The 19,291-nt window shown below is 41.1% G+C and overlaps 1 protein-coding gene across 2 annotated transcripts in view; it reads right to left on the reverse strand.

Annotated features, from left to right (window-relative positions):
• CAMKMT (calmodulin-lysine N-methyltransferase) overlaps positions 1–19,291 on the reverse strand; it is a 231,463-nt gene that overhangs the window by 200,428 nt on the left and 11,744 nt on the right. For both annotated transcript variants that reach the window (XM_083433145.1, XM_083433146.1), the window contains one exon: positions 12,979–13,043. In XM_083433145.1, the coding sequence (XP_083289271.1) occupies positions 12,979–13,043 (65 nt within the window). The remainder of the gene's footprint in view (positions 1–12,978; positions 13,044–19,291) is intronic.

Genomic DNA, 19,291 nt, shown 5'->3' on the forward strand with positions numbered 1-19,291 from the left:
GCTATATCTTCATAAAATGTCATTTTATAAGCATTGTTACTTGCTCCAAAACTTTAGCAATGGTGTGAGCGAAATAAACTAAACAGATATGAAATAGTTGTTTTTACTTATAAAGGAGAATGAGGACAAATTATTGATACGTCTGAATTCTAGCCTTCTTACACAAAAGCAATACAAAAAACATGGCACATCTCTAAAGCTTTCCTACGGGCAGTACGTAATGGCGAAGGGAGAAAAACTTATTTTAGGGAGGAAAATCCCTCCTTTCATGTTTAAGAACTGGCATGTCCCCACCTTTCCAAAACCTGAGGAAATCATTCATGGAGTCAGTTTTATCGAAAACTCACAGGGAGGTTAAACAGTGGGTGGCATTTTCTTTCACCAATTCCAAACATTTAACTTCTCTCATACGAATAGGTTCAAAACTGCTGAACGTAGTTAATTATTTTATTTTTCTGAAGCTATGCCTTACTAATTCACTATTCACAAAGTTTACACTATCAAAAGAATATAGCTTAATCAGCATTATGTGCCTACTAAACGGACATTTGTACTTTTAATCCATTTTAATCTCAACTAAAAAGGTAGGGGGATTTCCAAACATTTATATTAAACACATTGCTAATTAAAAGGATATTTTTCCACTCTTCTGATCAGCCTAATGTAAAATGCCAAACCACTTCTTAAAGAGCAATCAGTTTAAAATGAACAAGTCAGCTTTATTTCAAACTTTACCTTACAGATATAGTAAGAAGTCTAACAACATTCACTAAAAGTGGAACAAAAAAAAGTTGTAGAGAAAAAGGGAACTCGGGGGGGGGGGGAGCAATTTTGTTTCTGGAACCTCATCCTGTACATTATCACTGTACTTACTGAACAGATTTTACACAGTATTACTGAATGGTTTCCCATTATACTTTTGCATGCTCTCTGGCTCCCCCTATCAAAGAACTGAAGGAGATCTGTCATCTGTGATTTTTTCTGAGCACACTTTCAGATACAGTATATACCTCAAATATTCAACCGTTTCAAAAAACGGCATGGCTGATTTTCACACTGCCTTCAGAAATTATCTACCAACTATAGCGGTGTGTCCAAAAAGCTAAAGTGTGAAACAATAAGCCTCTACTCTGAATTCACTAGGTGGTCTTAGGCAAGCTACAATAATATTTCAGCCTCAACCCCACATGCACAATATGGGGTCATAACACTGGTCTGCTTTGCAGTGTTGATACACTATACTATGACATTTTAAGAGAACTAATATTATTTTTGTCGTTATTTATTGAAATGTTTTAAAAAAGGTTTACAATGAAAGACTCCCCTACTTCCCACCAAGATAATGAATTAAATGATTTGAACACTCAAAATTATAAGCCACCCTGAGATCATATGATAAATAATAATAATAATAATAATAATAATAATAATTAATAATAAAATTTTTTTTTATATCCCGCCCTCCCCAGCCGAAGCCGGGCTCAGGGCGGCTAACAACAATAAAACAGTACAAAAGTACAGCACAAACAACACTCTAAAATCATTCATTATAAAATTAATTAAAGAATGGGATAAATGTTTTCTAAGTAAATAATACAACTGCCACCTGTTATTATTAAATTCCAAATCTTAAATGACTTAACACTGGTTTCAAAAAAATATTTTGAGGCCTTGATTAGTATATGAAGAAGCTGAGCATTTATCTTACCGAATATACAAGATATATTTTTCTATGTACAGAAGAGTTGTATCTGACTAAACCCTACTCAGAGCAGGCCCAATAAAACTAAACCTGAGTAGGACTAACAACCCAATAGACTTAGGTTAGTTAAACCTACTGATTTCAAGGGTCAGCAAACTTTTTCAGCAGGGGGCCTGTCCACTGTCCCTCAGACCTTGTGGGGGGCCGGACTATATTTTTCTTTTGGGGGGGGGGGAATGAACAAATTCCTATGCCCATCAAATAACCCAGAGATGCATTTTAAATAAAAGCACACATTCTACTCATGTAAAAACATGCTGATTCCTGGACCATCTGCGGGCCAGATTTAGAAGGCGATTGGCCCAGATCCGGCCGCCGGGCCTTAATTTACCTACCCATGGTCTACCCCAAGTATGACTTAGTCAGATATAACTTTTTTCCAAAACAAGGATAGACATCTTGCATTAGATTACATTGCCAGACTCCCTGGCAGAATCTATTGTTCTCCAACAACGTGCATTAAAAATGCAGCCTTGAAAACTAAGGCTACCTGGAGAGCGGAATGAGAAACTCTGATGAGTCCCAACCCACAATATAAAAAAGGAATATAAAAGAAGAAGGCGCTGTCAAGTAATTGGTATAGATGGTAATGTTTTGCCTAGAAAGAGAAGAATGGCGTGTGCCCCACCCCCTCTGAAGCAGGAACAGAAGGAGATTATCAAGTAGCGCTTGCAGAATGTGGATCACTCCCTTGTTACTTCTGCATCTAACTGAGTGACATGTTACATGAAATGCAGGAACAGTGTGTGCCTCTCTTGCTGTTAGAGAATGTCATCCTATCCTTTTCCCTAGGTAGCTTGATGGCATGTCCTTCCAGGCGTGATAGATCAGTAGCTGCCACAATCTCGGTCCACAGAGCAGCTCAGGTATCTCTGAGCCATCCAGGGAGACCCATGAAGAAACCTGTAGGCCTCTAAGCAAAACTTCACATTTTAAATCAGGAGGAAGCGGAGGGGGTTGAGAAGAAGAGAGAAAACACCCTTGAGCCAGCTGAATGATATGGAGGAAGACAGGTGTGAGGAAGAACGGGTTCCATGTTGCCAAACACTCCAAGAGAGTTAGTCCGCTATTAAATTTTGAAGGAAAATCTGAATTGAGAAAGCTATTATCATCAAAGAGACAGAATGCATGCGCGCACACAAAATGTTTAATGGAGTTAAAAATGGGCTAAAAATAATTTCCCCACAAAAATTCAAACAAATGATTTATTAAGGGTGGCGGGAGAAGGTCAGAATAATGGGGAAGGGTTTAATAAAAATTATTTCATCTCAAAAGTAAATGGGAAGCCGTGCTAGTAAATATGGTGTTTTAATGCAGTTCCCCCCTCTTTTCATTGGGCTTAAACCCTGACAGGACACATTAGGAACCAGAGTTAGTAGCAAAAAGAAAGCAAATCAACAGACAATTTATGAGTTAGTAATCTTTTTAAGGAATCTCTTTTCTATCCTTGAGAGAATGTGAACAGAAATTTAACAACCAACAACATGCAGCCAGGCACTCGAGAACCTACCTAACCTGCAAACTCAAGCTATAGCACTAGAGAAATTAGAATACACTCACACAGACTCTGAGCAATAACTAGTTAACACATTGATCCTGAGGCTCTGTGTAGAAGTCTAATTTTTTAATAGATTTAACTTTGATTAAACAATTTATTCCAGGGTTATCAAAACAGGTAAAGGATTGTTTGAAATTGTACTCTTGCTTTTTTGTACTACTTTTAAAAAAAGCACACTTCAAATTACTTGCATGACAATCTCTCCAATTTATCAAATCCGTCTTACAAGCTTAGCATTTATGCAACTGTTCAGCAAATTTTAAAATAATTATCCATATATGAAAGCCAGCCATAAATCACCGGCTAAGATACCAATAGATTCATAAAAGATATAGTCCTTTTCTCAGATGTCGCAGAGCATTTAGCATCAGAGTCAGCAATAACACTAACACACACACCCCAACACAAAAACATTTAAATACATTTGCAGCTTTTCAGAGTTGATCACCAAAGTCTGCAGCTAATGGTTATTTAACTGCTTCCTTAAAAGAATGCAAGTGTGGACAGTTCTGAAACTGTAGCGCCCCCTGCTGCTGCTTCAATTCCAGAAGAAGTGTGGTGTGTTTTTTCCAGGCGGACACCTACTATTTCTTTTAAAGTTTTGCTTTTCTGCATAACACACAGAAAGATTATAAACCTTCAAATGCTGCACTCCTCACTTACAGAGCCTATGCCTGCAATTCTATTCACATACTGGAGATTCACGTCCAGTATGTGAATTCAATTAAGCCATTTCTAATCATGTTTTTCAGAAGTAAATTCCATTAAGTTAGACGGTCTCTCTGTTTAATGCGCTAAGAATTGTGGCCTGTGAGACTTAACATACATGGCTAGGACTGCAGAGCAAATAGGTTTTTGCACGCTTTTTCAGAGTAGCGGTAGTCTCATAATCTGGGGAACCGGGTTCGCGTCTCCGCTCCTCCACATTCAGCTGCTGGGTGACCTTGGGCCAGTCACACTTCTTTGAGGTCTCTCGGCCCCACTCACCTCACAGAGTGTTTGTTGTGGGGGAGGAAGGGAAAGGAGAATGTTAGCCGCTTTGAGACTCCTTAAAGGGAGTGAAAGGCGGGATATCAAATCCAAACTCTTTCTTTCTTTCTTTCTAAAAGGTATCTAACGCAAATATTTCGTTCTGTCACTTTTACTCAGTGCTTTTTTTCTAAAAAAAATGTTTAGGGGTACTGTCATTTGGACTCAAGAAAATCACCATTTTATAGTTCAAATTGGGGGGAAATAAATACAGTAAATGGACAAAAGTACAAAGTTACACAAAATGTTTAGGGATATGCATACCCCTGCCTCCCCCCCCCAAAAAAAAGCACTGCTTTTACTACTCCCTCATCCTCCGTATCCCTGCATACAAGCCTTAGGTAAAGGTAAAGGACCATTAGGTCCAGTCGTGACCGACTCTGGGGTTGCGGCGCTCATCTCGCTATATTGGCCAAGGCAGCCTGCGCACAGCTTCCGGGTCATGTGGCCAGCATGACTAAGCCGCTTCTGGCGAACCAGAGCAGCACATGGAAACGCCGTTTACCTTCCCACCGGAGCGGTACCTATTTACCTTTCCTCTATTATGAAAAAGCAACTCCTTAATTAAAAGAAACAATAGTGTCTCTCTCAATATATACAGTGGTATCTCGGGTTAAGTACTTAATTCATTCCAGAGGTCTGTTCTTAACCTGAAACTGTTCTTAACCTGAGGCACCACTTTAGCTAATGGGGCCTCCTGCTGCTGCCGCGCCGCCGGAGCCCGATTTCTGTTCTCATCCTGAAGCCAAGTTCTTAACCCGAGGTACTATTTCTGGGTTAGCGGAGTCTGTAACCTGAAGCGTATGTAACCTGAAGCATCTGTAACCCGAGGTACCACTGTATACACAGGTTTGCAGACTACCCAATACAACCCAATACAACTGCTGTCAGCTATTGGGTGTCCCGGTAATACTGTACTGGTATAAGATATTGGGTAAGAGAATGGTTCAAAAGCCACCTCTGCAATGAACTTACTAAGTGCCCTTAGACTTTCCCAGGTTTAGTCCAGCCACCTGCAATTTGGGGGGTGATAACAACAACAACAACAACACTGGCCTACCTTACAGCTTTGTTGTAAACCATGAGTAGCCACATTGTGCTGTCCAGGTGTGGATCACAATTCCCATCATGGGCGTAGCCAGCTTTTTTGGTAGGGGGGGCAGGGCTTTTGTTAGGGGGGGCAGAACCTCAGTTTACTATGTATTTTTATTGATGGGGCAGCTGCTCCTCCCTGCCCCCTGTGGCTGCACCCATGATTCCCATCATCCCTGGCCATTGGCTGGTTAGGATAGGTGGGAATTTACATACAAAACATGTGGAGTGCATCATATTCACTGCCCCCCTTGTAAACGAGATCATACATGCATATAACACGCTAAGCAGATAAATTCTAGATTATATAATACAGTGGTGCCTCGCAAGACGAAATTAATCCGTTCCGCGAGTCTCTTCGTCTAGCGGTTTTTTCGTCTTGCGAAGCAACCCTATTAGCGGATTAGCGCTATTAGCGTTTTAGCGGCTATTAGCGGCTATTAAAGGCTTAAGGGATTAGCGGATTAGCTGCTAAAAGGCTATTAGCAGCTTAGCGCCTTAGAAAAAGGGGGTGGGGAGTGGAAAAAAGCTCAAGAATCACAAGACATTTTCGTCTTGCGAAGCAAGCCCATAGAGAAATTCGTCCTGTGAAGCACCTCTGAAAACGGAAAACCCTTTCGTCTAGCGGGTTTTCCGTCTTGCGAGGCATTCGTCTTGCGGGGCACCACTGTATAACCCTTATGCACTGTACATAAAGGTAAAGGTAAAGGGACCCCTGACAGTTAAGTCCAGTCGTGGACGACTCTGGGGTTGCGGCGCTCATCTCGCTTTACTGGCTGAAGGAGCTGATGTTTGTCCGCAGACAGTTTTCCCGGGTCATGTGGCCAGCATGACTAAGCCACTTCTGGCAAAACTAGAGCAGCACACGGAAACGCCGTTTACCTACCCGCCAGAGCGGTACCTATTTATCTACTTGCACTGGCATGCTTTCGAACTGCTAGGTTCGAACGAGAACTCACCCCGTCGCAGGGAATCAAACCGCCAACCTTCTCATCGGCAAGTCCAAGAGGCTCAGTGGTTTAGACCACAGCGCCACCCACGTCCCAATGCACTGTACATATTACATAGAATTATAAATTATGCTAAAATATAAAACAGAAGCAGAAGCATCCCACCACACAAAGCCGTACATGCACACAACAATTTTCGTCATTGTGTGCAGCCTCAAATATTCTGGAAAATGACCATGTACTTATGGATCCTCTTGTTTGTTTTCTCAATTTTATGCCAGTTTTATTACCTGAAAGCAACACAGGGTATTACTGAATATACTTGTGGTTGCTTAACAGGTTTACGTTCATTACTGGATGCATAAGGTGATAATTTTGAAAGAAGATCAGTGGGGGAAAGGTATTTGATACCTTTAATTTTTAAATATGACTCCATAACATAACTCCCCAAATGTATTTTGATTGTATTAATGAAATATGGAGCTCTATAGTTGTAAATATGAAGAACTCTCTGTTGTTTGGTCATGCCAGTTTGGGGGGGGGGGAATAAACCCACAGAAAGGTCAGTATTCTTCATATTGTAAACATATTTTCTCACACAGATATGCATTTTACTTGAGGTGTCTGTCATAACTTCTGTAAATGTTGATACTTTTGTCATATTTATTTTTTAAAAGGGTATTTCCTATTTTTCCTGGAACCCTGGTCACATAAGAAAAAAATCTGTTCCTCTTGTTTTCCCCAACCTATTAGCACTTTCAACTGTATTAATCTTGCCAACAATTTTAATTCTGTACTTGCAAACATACAAACTAAATGTCCTGTCCTGAATAAACAAGAGGATTTCATAAGCTCTTGGGCCACTTGAACACCTGAGCCATTATCAGTTAGAACTACCTTGGGCACATTAACAGCACACTAATGGATTCTACCCTCTCAGAGGACAAGACACACACAGACACACACACACACTTTATTTACTACAAAAAGCCGCTGGTAATTTGCATATATTAATTCATTTAAGCATGTGCACATTTCAAATTACCCTTTGTTTAGTACTGAAGCTGGGTTTAAAATATATATGTATGAGGAAGCACAGCTGGGAAACACAATGGCAAGGCTAGCTTAAAACTATACAGGTGGCAACCCTACTAAGCTGCGCCCATCAAGCATGAAGATCATCATAAACAATTCTTTCACATGTATTTGATAGGCACAGTACTGGCAGAAACCAACCACATATGCACCAAATTCACCAAACATAAGTATTAGTGGAAGGTCGGAACTCCATCATTTAGTCCTATCTCACAGAAAGATGGGTCTGCCATACTGTTTAGACACACCATCGCCAGCAGAAATGTTGGCTAGGGTCCCTAAACGCACCCAGCTGCTGCAAATTCTCTCCACCAGCTTGCAAGAGCATCAAGAGAATAAAAACATTCAAAACCTTCTTCCTCAAGCTATCAGTATTTCAATAGGAATTTTATTAATAAGCCAGTGTCGTTTTACAAGTGGTTTATGAATGAGTAACAATATCTATAGACAACCATCACAAAATACAATTATAATCTAACAAAACATGGGACTCTAGCAATTACCCTCTTAAGACAATAGCAGCTGACATCTGTTACCTCTAAGCTGTTTATACAGAGCCCTAATATAACCTTTTAAAAATCCATATATATTTTAGCAGGGAATGTATGTGCATGCATAGATGCTAACATGTGCATACTTACACTGAGTTTTTCTTCCTGACTTGTAAAGAGCTAGATCACAAGGATAGATCACAGATAGCTTTTAAGTAGGGCAGTAAGAAAACTGAACTGATTACTAACTCCCAAACTCTTTTTTAAAAAGAAGGAATTCTCTACTCACTACTTTATTTTCCAGCATGCTTTTGTAAAGGGGAACGCTCAAAAGAACATTTTTACAATTCATACCAAAATTCCAAGGTGCAGGGTTTCACAGGTTTACTGTGAACCAGGCTTCAGGAATTACAGGCAATCAGTAAGAATTAGTTCAATTTAATTTTCTATCACGGGTGCACATGTGCGCACAGACACACATCAAGCAACTACTGATGAATGTTAACACACATTACTTAAATGAAGTTTATTCATGTTTAATATAATGCTGCCAGCTAGTGGCAACATCTTATTTTGAACTAATGTCTACTTTATGCTGGGTGCATTTCTACCATTCTGCTTTGGGAGTTGGACTGGGGATAGGATGCAGGAAAGAAAAATGTTTTGGCGTAGTAAAGCCACACTAAAATGACTAAGATGTACCGTAGTTAAGGAACACAGTATTTGTAAATAGATTGACTTGTACTTTGGAATGGAGGGGGGACATGTGCATCTACAGCGTTAGTAAGACAAGGGGTTGTATTCAACCCCACCATTCTGCTTGTGCAACAGAGTTCCACTTGTGCAACAGAACTTCCCTCTCCTCCTCCCCAAGCACCCTCATAATATGCTCTAGAGAGTGAGGTTCCCCCTGGAGCAGACTTTTGGGTGGTGCAGGGAAAAGAGAAGCAGGCTAAGACCTATTGTACAAGCAGAATACATTGGATGCTACCTGTTAAGTTGTGGGTGAACATATCAGACGACAGCGATTCTCCAAACAGCTCTTGTTTATTCACAGGTCAGAACAGAACTGAACTGAAGGGTTCAGCCAGCCTGCTTATATAGAGCTCCAGTACAACATAACTGTAACAACTTTCTGTAACTCTCCAATCACTGAATGTCACTTTCGATCCCTTATTTGCATATGTGGACCTGAGTGAAAACTATCTACAGTATCCCCTGCTGGCCCAGGGTGAGAACTTCAGTACATAACACTACCCAGTAATATTATTGCTTTTTCTCAAGATATAAACTGCAGGGCAAGGATCCAAAGAATCTCATGCGTGTATCTGAACACCTATCTAATCCCTGTGCAACGGTTCAGCTTTTACAGCCTGACTCTTACAAGGACTCTCTAAATGCAAACCCCAATCAGGGTGATGGGAGAAGAAGAGTGATTTGATTATTAGCCTGGCCACCACTCTAGGGGGAAAAAATTAAATATGAAAAGAGGCAATATAAAAGCATTTCCAAAAATATCAGTCAGAAACTGCCATAAAAATAATATTCTGTGTTCGAATAATACATGTTCAATAATCATAAGGTTTGCCATTTTAATCCATGGTGTTCTCAGCCCCTGCGGTTGTTTTGTTCTCTAGCTTCACACTCTGCTGACATCAGCAATCACACACACACCTTGGGTTCCTTCCCTCAGTCCTGGTATTAGTCCCTTGGCAACATGTAAATCCCATGGAACTCCTTTCTCCTGTAAATTTGTGAATTACTTCTCCTACCTGGCAGTACTTCAAGAACACATTTTCTAAGCGCTCTTTGGACTGACTTCATAATAAAGCCTGAGGCACTCAAAAAGGATGAAAGCTTCAAAGTTGAGACTGAATTGCCCTGAACATTTTCCCTACACAATTACCTATCCTTTAGATTTTGTTGTTCTTATTGTTGTTCCGAGGTCAAAAGTTAGTTTGTGAAATTGACATTTTTCTGCTTCTGAAATGTCAGTGTGCGATGAAGTGTAATCTCAGGTTCCTAAGAAACAAAGGGGAGGGGTTTTGTGTGTTTTTTAAGGGAATCAGGTGTATTTAAGAACAGTTTCATATTACTGCCTATGAAAGTCAATGTTATCTTTTTTTTACTTTATGATCAACCTATAGAAATATATTTTTATTTTTATATGGGTTGTTTGGTGTTTGTAAACAGAAAAAAGATTCTGTAAGTTAAGCACTACTTTGGTATAAGAAATTTTATTCTTCAAAATGGTATCTTTACTTCTTTTCATATCCAGATATCATGTTCATTTCCAGTGTCACTACATGTCAGCATTATCTAAGGCTATGCCAAAGGTCTGGCAACTAAAGGGACCATCATTCTAACCAGATCAAGGGCTCAGAAAGCAGTTTAGGTCATCTATGCCATTATATCCCAGAGATGTGGCACAATTTGCTTTCCCCACCATCAAAATCTGAGGGCTGTATTCAACTAAATCCCATTCAGAGTAGACTCAATGAAGTTAATGAACCTAAATTAGTCATCTCCATTAACTTCAGTGGGTCGACTCTGAGTATCACTATCAATGAATGCCACCCTAAGCCACTCACTTGCAGTGATCACAATCTGAAAATCCTGGGTAAACTCAGATTTACAAGGAACAAAATTATGTATTATGTGAAGCATGAATGTTAAAGAAGAATGGATTCATGCTACTGGCCAGGGAAGAAAATGTTAGCTTTGTCTTTACTTTGAGAGGGTGCAGAGGGTCACCAGCAATAAAAAACTGGTTCAAGAGCACAAAGAATGCTTTTTTTGTGATGGTACGCACAGAGTACTCACACAGCACCAACACCTATTTTCATTTTACTGCCCATGGCAGCCATTTTGTGCTGGCATCCATGGCACTTTTATCAAGATTTGTGTACCAGCACCTCATTTGTTTTAACCAACAAAAGCACTGGGAAGGGCATACTGATGCCTAAGTTGCATACTCAAAGCCAAGAAATCTCAATGCCTATTAAAATATCTTTAAAAGTTCAGCAGGTGGGGGAAAGGGCAGAGAATGAGCCAGGAAAGAAGGCAAGAGAGAAAGAAGTTTGGGCTGGACAATCTGTAGCAGCAAAGAGAAGCAAACCAACAAGGAGGTATGGGGATTGATTATGAGCAGCCCAAAGCTATGACAATTAAATGTGCCATGCACTGAACTCCATGGGCTTGGGAGACATTCCAGCTCTTCATAGGACTGGGTTGTGATATATTTTACAACCTGTTCCCATAGCCAACAATATAAAAAAAGGCAAATTCCGGAGTAAGTGAAATGCTGCAGATTATTTACAAGTACAGAAGTCCTTGCTTGGAAGCAAGATAGGCCTGGCAAGGAACAGTCGGATATTCAGTGTACCCCCATTTGTTGCTTATGTGAATAGGCTTTGCGTTCTAGTGAATTAGAGGTTATAAGCAGGACCGGTGTACTTGCAACCCAATATCAGCTGTCACTTTCACATCAGTGTCAATGCCACAGTAAAACCACCACAAGGCAGTCAACACAGTTAGAGAGAAAAGCCATGAACATCTAAGTCTAGTTCTGCCCTAATTGATGCTACAAAACATTTCCTGAAGGAAACAAAAGGACAAATGGTCTTTCAACTTGAAGGATGAATTGCTGACAGTTGTCTAGATAGAAGAAAGTGCTTCTGTTGCTAACTAGCAGGTAAGAGGTTTTTTACTCTTTCTAAAATGTATTATCCACATAGCAACAGATTCATAACTGTTGCTGTACAGTGGCATACCAACCCTGAGAAGGGAAGAGTTTGCCCCTCCACACCTCACCTTGGGAGAGACTCGAATTGGTCTGTCTTGGGGGACAGCTCACCAAGCCGCTTCTGGCAAAACCCAATCAGGGCTGCCCAATCAGGAGCCAATCTTCTGTCTTCCAAGGTGTGGGGGCAATCATGTAACATGATTAGGAAGGAGACGTGAAATTAAACCAAGCCTAATTAAACATCAGTGGCCTAAGGCACTAAGCCTTGGGCTTTCCAATCAGAAGGTCAGCGGTTCGAATCCCTGCGACGGGGTGAGCTCCCGTTGTTCTGTCCCAGCTCCTGCCAACCTAGCAGTTCAAAAGCACGTCAAAGTGCAAGTAAATAAATAGGTGGGAAGGTAAATGGTGTTTCCGTGCGCTGCTCTGGTTTTGCCAGAAGCGGCTTAGTGATGCTGGCCACATGACCTGGAAAAACTGTCTGCGGACAAACGTCGGCTCCCTCAGCCAGTAAAGCAAGATGAGCACCGCAACCCCAGAGTTGTTCGCGACTGGACTTAACTGTCAGGGGTCCTTTAACTTTTTAATTAAACATCATAGATGATACCAACTCCTATTTTCTAGATATAAAATTATAATCAGGTTTAGGGCTTTGAATCATATATATCGCATGCAATGCTTTTTTTCTGGGGGTACGCATACCCCTAAACATTTTGTGAATCTTTGTACTTTTGTGCATTTACTGTATTTATTTTTCCCAATTTGAATGATAAAATGGTGATTTTCTTGAGTCAAATTGAGAGTACCCCTAAACATTTTTTTTAGGGGGGGAAAGCACTGATCGCACGTCGCAGGAAGCTTACACAACAATCTGAAAGGCCACATGCCAATTTTCATGTATAAAGCCAGGATCACATCTGAGAACAGCTCAGAAACTCAGGGCAACTTCGGAAATATTCACTGATGTCTCATATTGCTGGTGGTGGGGGGGAAAGTGATTTGAGAAGGCATTCCTAGGGGCTGCAGCATAAAAAATGAACCTGAGTAACACAGAAGAGCATGTTATTATTTATACTGCAAAGCAGTGTGGTACACCAGTGGCTAAGGGCATCAAATGGAGAATAGCCCACCTCTAATCAAACCACATGACAAATATGGCACTGTGATGAGCACTGCAGGCAAATATGCTAGCATAAATGTTTTGCATCCAAGTGTAACTACATCATCGCCATCACCGTAAAGAAACATAAATTACTTACAAACATTTCCTGTGTTGTCAAAACTTGTCAGAACGTCTTCAACATTTAATAGTCCGCTGTTAAATCTAGGGGGAGAAATCATAATAATCAAACAAGCAGAATTATCCCTCAATCCCTGTTTTTTTAAAAAAAAAAATTAAAAAAATGGTAACATCGCAGGTTTTCACAGCCTACATCCTTCATCAACATCTTTTAAAATGTCTCACCACTAGAGGGAGAAAAAGAAGACATTCAAAACCCTAATATACTGTGTTAAAATTATCACATGTTAACAAGAAAAATTTGTGAAAATATGAAGTTTTTATTGTTCAAAATCAGGGGTCAGCAAGGTTTATCTTGCCTGGGCCAGATCAGTCCCGCAGAGATCCCTCCATGGGCTGGATCACGTGTGCGCCCGCAATTTTTGGCATCTGCGCAGAAGCGATTTTTGGCGCCACAGAAGCAAGTCCCCATGCTGCGCTGCACTGTGCCAGTATAGCACAGCGCGCGAGCAGGCAACTCAATTCAGGGGTGGCTTGTGGGCCGGTCGAACGACCTCCGTGGAATGCTTCTGGCCCATGGGCCTTAGGTTGCTGATCCCTGTTCAAAATTATAAATTTATTTGTGAGCACACAGAGGAAGATATTGATTCCTAAGCTTGCAAAAACAAGCATGCACTTAATCAGTTACAAAGGGAACCTGCAACAAAATGCTGCAGCGTATCCCTGATGTGCTTGCATTAGGCAAAGCCTGTGGCTGAGGGCTAACTGCTCACTCAACAGTTAGTCCTCAGAGAGCGTAGAGACCTTCTGCTGTAAAGGAGTGGCACCCAAGGGTGTCCTTGTGAAGGGGAACTAATCCTTTTTGACAAGCTAGTTTTTTCAGGAGAGATGAAGAAGAAGAGTTTGGATTTGATATCTCGCTTTATCACTACCCGAAGAAGTCTCAAAGCGGCTAACATTCTCCTTTCCCTCCCTTCCTCTCCCACAACAAACACTCTGAGAGGTGAGTGGGGCTGAGAGACTTCGGAGAAGTGTGACTGGCCCAAGGTCACCCAGCAGCTGCATGTGGAGGAGTGGAGACGCGAACCCGGTTCCCCAGATTACGAGACTACCGCTTTTAACCACTACACCACACTGCGTGTACACACAAGGTAGGCCCTATCTCCCAGCTCTCCTGTCACTCACTGAGCCTTTCGCCCCCTCGCTCTTGGCTCCCGCTTTCTCCATTCCTTGTAGCTTTCTGCTTCTTCTCCCTCTTGAGTTACCTTTTGTAACTCAACTCAAATAAAATCTAAGATTTCTCAATTGATTTCTATGGACAGCTTTCTCTTCCATCTATGATAAGGTTACCAGATTTTTTTTCAACGAATCCGGGGACACTTTTCAACTTCAATGGATTTTGTATGGGGACTGATTTGTAAATCCGGGGACTGTCCCTGGGAAACAAGGACGTCTGGTAACCTTAATCTATGAGGACGTTTAAAAGAGCTTCTCCATTTGAACCAAGACATGGCATAATCAGATGGCTCATTTTGAGGTTTTAGATCTATGTCTCTTTCTTCAGTTCTCTTTTGTTCAGTTTCTCAGTAATGGGACTCTATGGTTAAATGCTGAATCCTGGTTTCTTCAGTCACTTTATTGAAATTAGGCACAAAGGAACTCTGTGCACACAGTCCATGCATAGCTTGGCTTGTTAAACCTTGATTTTTGGCTTAGTGTTGCATCTGAGCACAGCCTATGCCTGTTCTGGATTTGAAGAAAGATTCTGGACGTCCTAGGACACAAAATGCTTCCAACAGGCACTGGCATAACAGAGAGACAAATTATCATGGTGGGATGCTGGCTTTACATGATATAAATGCAAAAATCCACCAGAAAGACCCTCTGCAAGTGGCAAACGATGGCCAAAACTATGCACAGAGTGTTCTATGGATTAAAAGAATGTGCAGTGGAAAATGCTTTGATGTTAAAAAGGATGAAAGATTATAAAACAGAAAGTTCAAGAGTTGAAATGGAATTGGAATCAACATTATTTTATGGTTTATCATCTTTCTTCACATGATGAAGGATCTTCACTTCTATTTCTTTGCAATATACATTTCTCCACACCAACATTGCCTAAAGGGTGCTGTTCATCAAAAAGGATACCTAGAGTCCTTTCGGGGAGGGTCGTGGCTCAGTGGTAAAATACACGCTCAGCATGCAATAGGTCCAAAATTCAATCTCTGGTATCTCCAAACAGAGCTAGGAAAGTATGCAGTTTGAAATCCTGTGATGATGAGGCCAGTTAGTACAGATGGACGTTATTGAGCTAAATGGACCAAAGGGCTGACTCAGTATGAAGCATCTTCCTGTGATCTTGTCCACAATTATACCAATATAACAGCTGATCCTATTTAAATCTCTTTATGAAATTCCAAAACACCTATCTCCACATTCTTTCTCATTTTGAAATACTCTTTGCCAAGGAATAGTCTTTACGTTTTTTAAAAAAATCAGCTCAATGTCCTGTGCAGACCAAGACCTCTTGGAAGCATAACAGAGGAAGCAAACCTGAGTGTATACCACTTAACCTCATTTACAGAAGATAAGATTGCCCTTATGCATTGAGAGGTGCAAGGGCTCCAGATGTATGCTATTGCCTGTCTCTGCACCTGATTTATTGGTCTTAATCTCCCCTCTCTCTCCACCCCTTCTCTTTTAGTTTCTGAACTGACACCTCAACATTCCATATTACCTGCATGTTCAGGGGTCCCTGACAGACTGTTTGGAGGATTTATTATTTTCTTTTAACTTATGAACATATGGGTAGTTCAGTGTTCAGAGGATACAGAAACTGCTACCATATTTTCGGGTAAGCCCATTTTGTTTCCACAGCATTTTGCCGAGTTTGCTATTAGAGGTAAATTTCATTTGACTATATGTTGTTCTTATATTCAACTAATAAAATATTCAAAAAAGGGAAAAAAAGAAGTAAATTTCATTAAAAGATGTAAAAATGAGAAGTGGGAATCCTGATACATTAGTATACTAAAATCTGCGATGTTCCAAGGTGCAATCAAAGTAAGGGCCAATATATATCATAACAAAATATATATCTCAGCTCCTTCTATAAAGATAGAAAGGTATTTCCAACAAAGCAGCAATTTATTCTTGCATCACCAAGAGACAGGGTGACATGAAACATGTGTCTCAGTCAATGAAAAACACATTCTTGACTTTTTACTTTTTTGCCACTCTTAGGACAAAATCAAGACTACACACTTAGCAATTCAACAGTCACCATAGAAACAATAGTTCTATACAAAGGAAGGATGTTCCAACCTTCATCTCTTTCAGAGACCTAGATGTCTGCTGATGAATAAGAAAGCTGCACAACTCGACTCTTCCTGTGAATAGGGCACATAGCATTCAAGCTATGCAAGGTTATTTAATCCAAGCATGTCTTTCTGATGTTCAGGCCAAAAGACAGGCAAGGATTATTCTCAACGTATCTTAGGCTTTACAAACACAAAGACAGGGAAAAAATGCGTTAACCCTAAGCACACTGATTCAGTAATACATAAAGCATTTTCTGTCAAGGTTACAATCCTATTCACACTTTCTTCAAATACGTTCCAGTGAATCAATAGGGCTTATTTCTGAGTAGACATATTGAGGATTGCATTTTAAAGTAATTTTAGAACAGGTATGTAAATAAACAATACACATACTTCACTTCATTTATTTTTTAAATCAATTTCTTTTTAGCAGAAAGAAAAACCCCTGGATTCCCGCTCCCATGGCTTCAGAATTTTTGGAAATCTGGCATCTCCACTACCAGTGCTGTAGGTCAATTATTCTATAACTCCAAGTACTTCATAGGAGGCCTAGCCAGCTATCCACAACTTTATGACCTTTCAGTAGCCTTTTCTATGTGTAAATATGTTCCTTTAAAAACCAAGTAAGAGTCTTGTGGCTTTGCTGTTGTTGTTTAGTCATTTAGTCGTGTCCGACTCTTTGTGACCCCATGGACCAGAGCACACCAGGCACTCCTGTCATCCACTGCCTCCCACAGTTTAGTCAAACTCATGCTGGTAGCTTCGAGAACACTGTCCAACCATCTCGTCCTCTGTTGTCCCCTTCTCCTTGCGCCCTCCATCTTTCCCAACATCAGGGTCTTTTCCAGGGAGTCTTCTCTTCTCATGAGGTGGCCAAAGTATTGGAGCCTCAGCTTCAGGATCTGTCCTTCCAGTGAGCACTCAGGGCTGATTTCCTTCAGAATGGATAGGTTTGATCTTATTGCAGTCCATGGGACTCTCAAGAGTCTCCTCCAGCACCATAGCTAAAAAGCATCAATTCTTCAGCGATCAGCCTTCTTTATGGTCCAGCTCTCACTTCCATACATCACTACTGGGAAAACCATAGCTTTAACTATACGGACCTATGTTGGCAAGGTGATGTCTCTGCTTTTTAAGATGCTGTCTAGAGAGAGTAATTGCAGAGTCCACCTTGGTTTTTCTTTTAGCTTCCCCTATATTACTGGTTATGTTTATTTGGATGGATTTGTTTTAATGTTTCACTGTTGCTCGTGTTTGGAATTGGTTATTATATTGTTTGCTGTACCCCACCTTGGCATCTGTATTGATGAAGTGCAGGTTAGAAAACCTTTTAATAACAATAAACTCCTTCTAAAACCTCTTCCATGGGCACTTGAGTTATCACAATTCTCCAGAGCCATCAAGGGAAGAGACTACCACCATAAGTGCTGTGCTAATGTTTTTTCCCCAATATTTTAATTCATGAGCAAACATAGGAGAGTGGTCATAAGATAAGAGAAGGCCCTCTTATGTATTAGTAAGTGGTTATAGAATAGGAAGAAGGAATGATAATACATTTCTCACAATGGAAGGGTATATCAATGTGGTCTTCCAAGGATCTGTATTGGAACTGCAAGCGCCCTCCTTCCCTGAGTAGGGACCAGAAATAGCTCCAGTATCTCCAAATTGAAATTTGCTACCACTAGTCCTCCTGCCTCTAATCTCGGGGCAAGGCTGTTACCAAGGTTCTGAGTGTTTAATTTTAGTTATGGGGATGAGGAAACAATTAACCTCCCCGTCCCTCTCAAGGGAACTGGCAGATTGCTTGCCTCATTCAGATATCCACTGACGTGTGCACAAAGTGTGAAGCCAAACAATATGGGCATGTGAGGGGAGAAATATCCCTTTGAGTCTGGCAGAAGCACACTCAAGAACCCCAACAGCCGATCTTAAAAGGTTTAAACAGGCAGGAAGAAAAAGGCATATTGGGGAGGGGGAAGGTTTAAGTCTATTAATCATAGTGAAGCTATTTACAAACAGGCTTCTGGTCCCCTTGCGGGCAATGGCGGAGCTTCATGCTCCGGCACCGAGGGGCGGAGAGCAGGTGGGGGCGTGGTGCACTGCCAGCAGGGGTGTGGCACCCACCGCAGGCGGGTGGGCAGCCGCAATGGCACCCCACCGGGATTGTGCTGCCGGGGGCGGTGCGCTCCCCCCGCACTCCTCTTCCTCCGCCAGTGTTTGCAGGTAACGTAGCAGTATTGTTAGTCGGAAGGAAGTTAAGGAACAATGAACAAATGTTGGCTATAGTCCTGCTGTGAATCTTACATATGGCTAAAGCTTGATAATTTTCAGAATTTGGAACTTCTTATGACCTTGGGTGTATTAGTGTTTATAGCTAACTGAACATCTACTTTGGACTTGGTCTCAGACCTGCACATTTCTCAGTTCTAATGTTCAAGTCAGACATTTGGAAGGTCATGACAACCAGCATACAATAAAAGATGCCACTTGCCTTGCAAAACTATCTTTAAGCCTAGTGCAGCAACTCCAGCTTGGTTCATAGCATATCTGAATACACAAGTTGATCCATGTTGATAGCCCTTGAACTGATACAGCTTGCCCTTTAGACTTTTTGCCATGAGCCACAGACAACCTTGTGAACTTTCTATAGTATTTAGCCTTGTCAAGATAATTCCTGACAGCCTTAAGATGCTCAATGGGCTCTTTGCGAAACAATCCTGGGACATGGGAAAACTCAAAGCTGCCTTTATCAAGTTTCTCTGTAAAATCTGCTTTATCCTAGGGAACGTTAGCATAAAGAAGAACCATGCTCCAAACCTGGGAGTTATTACCACAAGGAACAGTTCTTCACTCGTAAGTTGTAAGAAAGATAGAGCGGAGTACAGGGGAGCCTTGGGTTACGTTGCCTCCGGCTTACGTCACCCTCAGCTTGAGACCGGCACAAACCCAGAAGTACCGGAACAGGTTAAGGGTCCACAGTGTTTGCACATGCGCAGAAGCACTAATATAATA

The sequence above is a fragment of the Podarcis tiliguerta genome, assembly GCF_965153285.1.
Source record: "Podarcis tiliguerta genome assembly, chromosome: 3".
Taxonomy (NCBI): Eukaryota; Metazoa; Chordata; class Lepidosauria; order Squamata; family Lacertidae; genus Podarcis; species Podarcis tiliguerta.